Genomic DNA, 9,239 nt, shown 5'->3' with positions numbered 1-9,239 from the left:
CGACTGGGTGACGTAAATTTTACGGGCTCTTTGTTTTTGTGCGGTTTCAACCTGCTTGCAAATTTCTTTCGGGTGGATCGAACCAAGCCACTTTCTGCGCCGTCCACAGTCGTCTAAACTACATTGTATGTGATTTTACAGTAGAACTTACAGAGCTCTTGACAGTAGTTTTTTTTCTTCCTGCTGATGGCTAATGAACGGCTTAGAGCTCTGGAGGAGGTGGAGAAAGAGATAGGAACGATCCTGCAGTGTGCCGGTAAGGCTATAATATGCATTAAAACAACGTAACGCTTTTATACGTTTATTGTTCTTGATTGACAGTGCGTTACTGTCAATCAATAACAATAAAGCTTCTGAATTATATTGTAACACAAAGCACTGTTAAAAACTATACAGGCTAGTTTAACAGGTACATCAATACTGTTTAAGGATCAGAAATCTAAGGCAGATTAAAGATGTTTTATCTTATTGATACCATTCCTAAGCAGTACAGTGCTCAGAAAAAGTATTCATCCCCTCTGAGATTTTCCATCTTTTGTTTTGTTACCACAATAAATAAGGGTAACTTAGATTGTTCTCAAAATGAGAAAAGGTTTCTAGAAAGTATGACATATATATTAAAAATGTAACATGTAATAAGTGTTCAATAAGTATTCACCTCATTTAAAAGTGATTCACCAAAATCATTACAGCCGATTGGTTTTCACAGTCACACAATCAGTTATGTGGAGATCACCTGAGTGCAGTAAATTTGTTTAAAGCACACCAGCGACTCCTTTATAAGAAAGAGTTTTGTATGATTTACTGGTAATGGCAGCTTCTTAAAATTATTTTTGGTTAAAAGCAGAAGACTCCAAATTTAAATCTTGAAATTCACAGAAGACCTCATTGTTGAAAATAAATATAGGATTGAGCTGTTGTGTATTTATGACACTGATATATGCAGACAATAGATTAAACACATACTATACCATGAAACTGATCAATATGCACTGTAGTTAACATAAGGAATAGCTGTTAATTTCCATAAATATAATTGGCCTCTACCTAGGACACAATTAAGGGTCACAAATTAACATTTTGTTTGTTTTAAGGGAATAACAGACAACATGTTTTCATTTCCTAAATGTAAAAAAAATAAATAATTTAATGTAACTTAAAGTAAAATTACATTATGTTTAGCACATTTTTACATAATCATGATTTTGTCTTTGTCATGTCAGGTTGTGAAATAATAGGTTGTTGTATGCTTACCCTGACAGGTAATATAGTTCTGGAGCTCTCCAAAGACAAACACAACGCTAGCCTTCTTGACAGACAGCTCGTCCAATTTCAAGGCTCTGTCAACCGAGTGGAGAGTGAATTGAGTGCCCAGATTCGGTACCTCACACAGGTCTGTCACACAGTAGTAGTAGTTGATAGGGTATGTGTGTGTTGATAAGATAAGATACACCTTTATTCATCACACAGTGGGAAATTTCCATGTTACAGCAGCTTAAGTGTGCAAATGTGTGGCAAAATTGTGTGTGCATATTTATTGCTCAGTATTTATTCAGGACTTTGATAGAATTTCAAGATTATAAGTCAGCTTCACATATGCAATCACTGCCATATTTAGAGATATAGTAATGGTTTAGATTATAGCCTAAAGGTAACCAGTGTTTACAGTTTACCTGTAAAGTTTCTGCTATAGTTTTTCTAATTACTGTATAGGCTACCAGGTCAAAGTGTATTTCATGGGATCATTCTTTGTACTGACTCATCTTCCACTTCACAAGTAAACTTCCATAGTGGATGAGTGCATAATACATCTTCAAGTAGTTTTAACAGAAAAGTCATTCTGGGGGGGAATTTTCATCTTTCAAGGCAAGTTAAATGAAGCAAAGTACTACTAGTGCTATATTTTCTCTGTAATTACTGAGTATGTGTCCTTGTCCCACATACGTACACAGTAAGTACGGGGTATGTAGTCTGTTATTTAAAGTGGTTATTATTCCACAGATTAACTACTGGGTAGGCAAACTCTAAATTAAAGTGGTCACTGTTATCCTCTTGTTCCAAGTACTTACAGTGTATGTACAATATGTCTTATAAATCGTTTATCACATATTGAAATTTTATAACAGTTGTTTGAAGATGTTCAGTTTTATGAAGGTGAATCAATGTCTTGGATCTTACCTAACCAACCAACAGGTAATATTGAAATTAGGGCTGAAACGTTACAGAGAAACATTATTACTAAAAATTTAGTGATACAAAGAATTTGAATAAAAGTTTTGTTCAAATATGTTGAACTTTGACCTGCTTGGACCGGACCTTAGTGGGCACGGTCAGTTATTGTTATTCATGTACAGATTCAAGGAAAGAATCACTTCAAAAACTTTATTTCTGACTGTTTTCTCTTTACAGATTATTAAAATTCATTTAATTTCTTCTATACACTCATTGACCCTTTAGTAAGCAGTTGTAAATAATAATAATAATACATTTTGTTTAAAAGCGGCTTTCAGGTCACTCAAGGTCAGTGTACAAAGAATCAGCAATCAATAACACACAGTATGGACAGAGAAGAAGAACAAAGCACAAGAAGCACAAGGGGTGTGCGACTAATGCCTTGAAGCCCATGGTAGTTAAACATGTGGTGGGTGTAGAAAGAAGAATGAAGAGTACAGAAAGGGGTATATGATTTTAAGAGCTCTGAAAGTTAAGGTGGTTATGAAGAGCTTTATATCATATATCATATATATACAAATCAAATACGTTGGCCATGTAGCTTATTCAAGACAGAGAGTATGGAATTAGTTTAACCGACACAACATCACAGTAATTTGCAACCATTTATTATTAGGATAAACAAAATAGAACTTCTTCTTTTCCTTTGGGTTGTTCCCTTTCAGGAGTCGCCACAGCGAATCATGTGCCTCCATCTAACTCTATCCTCTGCATCCTCTTCACTCACACCAACTAACTTCATGTCCTCCCTCACTACATCCATAAATCTCCTCTTTGGTCTTCCTCTAGACCTCCTGCCTGGCAGCTACAACCTCAGCATCCTTCTACCGATATATTCACAGTTTCTCCTCTGAACATGTCCAAACCACCTCAATCTGGCCTCTCTGACTTTATCTCCAAAACATCTAACATGAGCTGTCCCTCTGATGTCCTCATTCCTGATCCTGTCCATCCTCGTCCCTCCCAAAGAGAAACCTCAACATCTTAAGCTCTGCTACCTCCAGCTCTGCCTCCTGTCTTTTCTTCAGTGCAACTGTCTCTAAGCCGAACAACATTGCTGGTCTCACCACCGTCTTGAACATCTTTCCTTTCATTCTCGCTGATACTCTTTTATCACACAACACACCTGACACTTTTCTCCACCCGTTCCAACCTGCCTGCACTCGCCTCTTCACCTCTTTTCCACACTCACCGTTGCTCTGAACCGTTGACCCTAAGTACTTAAAGTCCTGCACCTTCTTCACCTCTGCTCCCTGTAACCTCACTGTTCCACCTGGGTCCCTCTCATTGAAACACATGTATTCTGTCTTACTGCGGCTAAGCTTCATTCCTCTGTTTTCCAGAGCAGACCTCCACCTCTCTAGATTTTCCTCCACCTGCTCCCTGCTCTCACTACAAATAACAATGTCATCTGCAAACATCATAGTCCAGGGAGATTCTTGTCTAACCTCATCTGTCAGTCTGTCCATCACCAGAGCAAACAAGAAGGGGCTCAAAGCCGATCCTTGATGCAGACCCACCTCCACCTTGAACTCCTCTGTCACACCTACAGCACCTCACCACTGTCTTACAGCTCTCATACAGTTCCTGCACCACTCTAACATACTTCTCTGCCACTCCAGACGTCCTCATACAATACCACAGCTCCTCTCTGAGCACCCTGTCATACGCTTTTTCTAAATCTACGAAGACACAATGCAACTCCCTATGACCCTCTCTGTACTTCTCCATCAGCATCCTCAAAGCAAATACTGCATCTGTTGTACTCTTTCTAGGCATGAAACCATATTGCTGCTCACAAATGTTCACCTCTGCCCTTAGCCGAGCTTCCACTACTCTTTCCCACAACTTCATTGTGTGACTCATCAGCTTTATTCCTCTGTAGTTGCCACAGCTCTGCACATCTCCCTTGTTCTTAAAAATTGGTACCAGTACACTTTTCCTCCAGTCCTCTGGCATCCTCTCACTCTCCAAGATCTTGTTAAACAAACTAGTCAAAAACTCTACTGCCACCTCTCCTAGACACTTTCATACCTCCACAGGTATGTCATCAGGACCAACTGCCTTTCCGCTCTTCATCCTTTTCAATGTCCTCCTCACTTCACTCTTACTAATCTTTGCTACTTCCTGCTCCACACCAGTCACCTCTTCTACTCTTCGTTCCCTTTCATTTTCCTCGTTCATCAACTCTTCAAAGTTCTCCTTCCATCTTCCCATCACACTCCTGGCACCTGTCAATACATTTCCATCCTTATCTTTAATCACACTAACCTGCTGCACATCCTTCCCATCTCTATCTCTTTGTCTGGCCAACCTGTACAAATCCACCTCTCCCTGTTTAGTGTCCAACCTAGCATACAAGTCCTCATATGCTCTTTGTTTGGCCTTTGCCACCTCTATCTTCACCTTACGCTGTATCTCCCTGTACTCCTGTCTACTCTCTTCAGTCCTCTCAGTGTCCCACTTCTTCTTAGCTAACCTCTTTCTCTGTATACACTCCTGAACTTCCTCGTTCCACCACCAAGTCTCCTTGTCCGCTTTCCTCTTTCCAGATGACACACCGAGTACCCTCCTACCTGTCTCCCTGATCAAATTAGCTGTAGTAGTCCAGTCATCTGGAAGCACCTCCAAACCACCCAGAGTCTGTCTCAGCTCCTCCCTGAAAACTAAACGACATTCTTCCTTTTTCAACTTCCACCACTTCGTCCTCTGCTCTGCCTTAGTCCTCCTTATCTTCCTCACCACCAGCATCATTTTACACACCACCATCCTGTGTTGTCTGGCTACACTCTCCCCTACCAATGCTTTACAGTCACTGATCTCTTTCAGATTACAACGTCTACACAAGATGTAGTCTACCTGAGTGCTTCTCCCTCCGCTCTTGTACGTCACCCTATGTTCCTGCCTCTTCTGAAAGAAAGTGTTTACTACAGCCATTTCCATCCTCTTTGCAAAGTCAACCACCATCTGACCTTCTGCGTTCCTGTCCTGAACACCAAACCTGCCCATAACAGTCTCATCACCTCTGTTCCCTTCACCTACATGCCCATTGAAATCTGCACCAATGACAACTCTCTCACCTCGGGAGATGCTCTGCATCACTTCATCTAACTCACTCCAGAATTTCTCCTTCTCTTCTAACTCACATCCTACCTGTGGGGCATAACCACTCACAACATTGAACATCACCCCTTCAACTTCCAGCTTCAGACTCATCAACCTGTCTGATACTCTTTTCACCTCTAGAACATTCCTCACAAAATCCTCTTTCAATATAACTCCTACTCCATTTCTCTTCCTATCTGACCCATGGTAAAACAACTTGAACCCTGCTCCTAAGCTTCTAGCCTTGCTACCTTTCCACCTGGTCTCCTGGACACACAGTATGTCCACCTTCCTTCTCTGCATCATGTCGATCAACTCCCTAGCCTTCCCTGTCATAGTACCAACATTCAAAGTCCCTACTGTCAGTCCTACATTCTTAGCTTTCCTCTTCTCTCTCTGCCTACGAACACACCTTCCTCCTCTTCTTCTTCGTCTTCGACCAACAGTAGTCCAATTTCCACCGGTACCCTGTAGGTCAACAGCACCGGTGGCGGTCGTTGTTAACCCGGGCCCCGACCGATCCGGTATGGAAGTCTTTGTCACGATTCGCATGTTTGATTTGGCATGTGTTTTACGTCGGATGCCCTTCCTGCCACAACCCTCTGCATTTATCCAGACTTGGGACTGGCACAAGAAGACACTGGCTTGTGCCCCCTCACGGTTGCATTGATAAACAAAATAGAACAAGGTCATTAATATTTAAGTCATTTGTAGATGATCCAACAATTTAAATTTGTAACTCTTTTAATACCACCTGAGAGACATTTCTCTAGTTTTCACTGACACGATTTAGTCTAAAAGCTAATGCTAAAGATAAAATATGTATATATGTATATAATATAATTGTCTAGTTGTGTCTTCCATTTCCAGGTTTGTTTCTCAGTAATGTTCATCCCATAGCTTGTAGTTACAGAGTAGGTTCCTAACGTTCCTAACGTAAACACAAGTTTGTTTCTTAGCAGATATCAAATACGTATTGTAATTTTAGAATAGACACCCCTTAGTTACAAAGTTCTCAAGTTTTTTATTTTGTTACCATATATCTAAATGTATGTATAAGTACAGTAAAGGTACATCATTATTGCTTTATATGCAACCTTTAAATATAATGTAATTATATGGTAGGTCTGCAGGCTGTAATCTAATGCATTAGATAAATTGCATATCCTATTTTAGGCAGCAGAATACAGTTAATTATCCTGCCTTCTCCAGGTAGCTACTGGTCAACCTCATGAAGGCTCCACTTATTCAGCCAGGAAGGATTGTCAGATGGCTCTGAACAGAGCAGAGTACACCAAGGTCAAACTGGGAGAACTGGGACGGACCTGTGAAGTGATGCTGGAGCAGCAGCAGCAGCAGCAGCAGACATGAGAGCTGACAGACCAGTGGAAACGTGATCACTGACTGGGTTTACAGAACCATCTCACTCTGATACCTAATGTGACTGTTTCAACATCAAACACCTGCATTAGATTATTTTTGTCATTTTTACAAATAATGGAGGTCAAGAAATGCAAAGCAAAAAGGAGAAGAAATATATACAAGAACTCACATTTTCTATGTAGTGTGTGTTGCATTTTGGGATGTACTTTGTTGTTTTCTTTGTGGCTTGCTGTGCATCACTTCTGCACCTCATCTGCCTAGAACTTTAATACTTAATGTTTCAGCACAAACAAATTTAAAGCCATGTCTTCAGTCCCTTACGATTAAACTAATCTTCCACCTTTATTTAACAGTCCTTCCGGGATTATGTGCGCCCTTTTGTGATTATTGCAGCCTAAAATACCTGTTTTCATGAATGCTTTTCTTAAAAAATGTGATCCATGTTACGGTATTTGTATAATGTTTTAAATTGCAAGGTTGTGCAGAATTCACAGAGATTGTTTGGAATGATTGCTGTGATCACAAAATCGCTAATTCACAGAGGGACTGATTTATACAGCTGTTTTTCTCCACCGATGTAACGTTATCCTAGTAGAACAAATCTGGTCACCTTCTAACAGTTGAATACATTTATTTTCATCACAAAAGTACTGTGAAGCTACTGTTTTTGTGTTTAAAGCAACAAAATTAAAATGTCTTAAGTTACAACACTTGCACATTTTTTTGATAGTATTATTATGCAATTTAAAAACATCATTAGGGTCTTGATTTTCTTTTGATTTTGTACAATTTTTATAGAAAATATTTTATACATTTCAGGTTAGATTAAAATAAGCAGATGTTGGAGAAGTACTTGGAAAAGAACTTAATGCACAAATAAGCAATTCCACAGAAATTGTAAGACAGTGGCAAGGAACAGTGTAGCTACTTTGGTCTGTAGGGTGACGTTGGAGGTGAGCAAGAGGGGGAAAAAAGTAAGCACTGAACCAAAATTCAGATGGTGGAAACAGAGAGGAAACTTTGGTGTGAAATTCAAAGAGAAGGTGTTGAAGGAGACATCTAGGAATGTACTAGTTACGATGTCCAGACAGATAAAGAGAAACCAAATGGTAAATGTTCTGCACTTATATAGCGCTTTTCTACCTATTGGCACTCAAAGCGCTTTACACTGCTTCTTATTCACCCATTCACACGCACAATCACACACACACTCATACACCAAGGGGGGAGCTGCTATGCAGCTGGCCAACACTCACCGGGAGAAACTAAGTTGGGTTTCAGTGTCTTGCTCAAGGACACTTCAACATGTAACTGTAGGAGGTGGCGATTGAACCAACAACTGTGAGATTGGTGGACAACTGCTCTATAAACATGTCCAGGTAAAATGCCTGTTTAACCACCTAATCTGTTAGGTTAGCATGCTACGCTCTCACAAAGCTGTGAATTTACTTTAGATAGTAATAAAGGTGGAGGGCAGAGCAGCTCCACATATATTCATATTTGTCAGACTTTGCTTTTGTACAAACCTCTCATTGGTCCCTACAACACAGAGAGGTTAATTGCTTCCATGGATGCCCTAAATAATAATCGTGTGCCAGTAGGGGAGAGAGGTCAAAGGGCAAGGAACACAGCATTGGGTGTGGGGGGAGTAATGTGGCATTCCACCACTTTGCTGCAGTCACTGACTGGTTTGCTGCCCATCCTAGGATGTCTGCCCTTTTCTTGCCTCCATACTCACCCTTCCTGGAGTTTTTCTATGCATGGAGGTGGAAAGTTTATGACGAGTCTAACTAGCTGTCCTTGCTGGACGCCAGAAATGCAGGGCGTTGAGATATTTCTCCTGAAGCCTGCCAGGGTTGGATTAGACATTCTAAAAGATTCTTCTCAAAGTGCATTGCCAGAGAAGACATAAGATGTTGACAAAATAATGTGGTCAAAAGCAGAAGACAGGTTGTGAATGGAATTGAAGCAAATTCCTGCATTGCTGAATTATTTTTGTCACAATATAAAATTATTTAGATCACACGATTAAGTGCAAAAATCTAATTCTACAAAAAAAAAAAAACACTGATTATCTAGAAAATTACATCTTTCATGTAATGCTTTCTGTTATTAGTATTTTGTAGTTCTGTGTGCTAAGAATGACAGTGTTTGCTTCTTGAGTAAGACTTGTCGCTGTTGTGAATGAATGAGCTTATGTTGAGAAATACATGATGTCATTTTTGGAGTTAAGATGAACTGTTTAGCTGAAGTGCATGTTTTTAATGCAGACTGTGTGAAGAGTTTTGAATTTCAGTTTCAGTATTGACCAATGCTTATTAGCAATTGAAAAAAACTAATACTGTTCTGAATCTAACAATTATAACGTGAATTACTTTAAAGTAGCATATCAATAAATGTATCGGATGCAAAGTACAATCTTTCTGCTTTTGAAATGTAGTAGTACAGTGTTGTAATCATGTAATTTGAAATCATGAACCTTCCTCATTACAAACAGCAAAAAACACAGACTTGTCCCG

At 39.7% G+C, this 9,239-nt stretch overlaps 1 protein-coding gene across 1 annotated transcript; it reads left to right on the top strand.

The window, feature by feature from the left end:
* Positions 1 to 12: 12 nt before the first annotated feature.
* med11 (mediator complex subunit 11) lies at positions 13 to 7,434 on the top strand. The gene is made up of 3 exons (XM_067523188.1): positions 13 to 256; positions 1,263 to 1,393; positions 6,550 to 7,434. Exons 1-3 carry the CDS (start codon positions 187 to 189, stop codon positions 6,706 to 6,708), a joined length of 360 nt encoding a protein of 119 aa, XP_067379289.1. The 5' UTR covers positions 13 to 186; the 3' UTR covers positions 6,709 to 7,434.
* The last annotated feature ends 1,805 nt before the right edge of the window (positions 7,435 to 9,239 follow it).

The sequence above is a fragment of the Channa argus genome, chromosome 12 (genome assembly GCF_033026475.1).
Source record: "Channa argus isolate prfri chromosome 12, Channa argus male v1.0, whole genome shotgun sequence".
NCBI lineage: Eukaryota > Metazoa > Chordata > Actinopteri > Anabantiformes > Channidae > Channa > Channa argus.
Note: the sequence above shows the minus strand (reverse complement) of the source record. Positions and strands in the feature narration are given on the sequence as shown.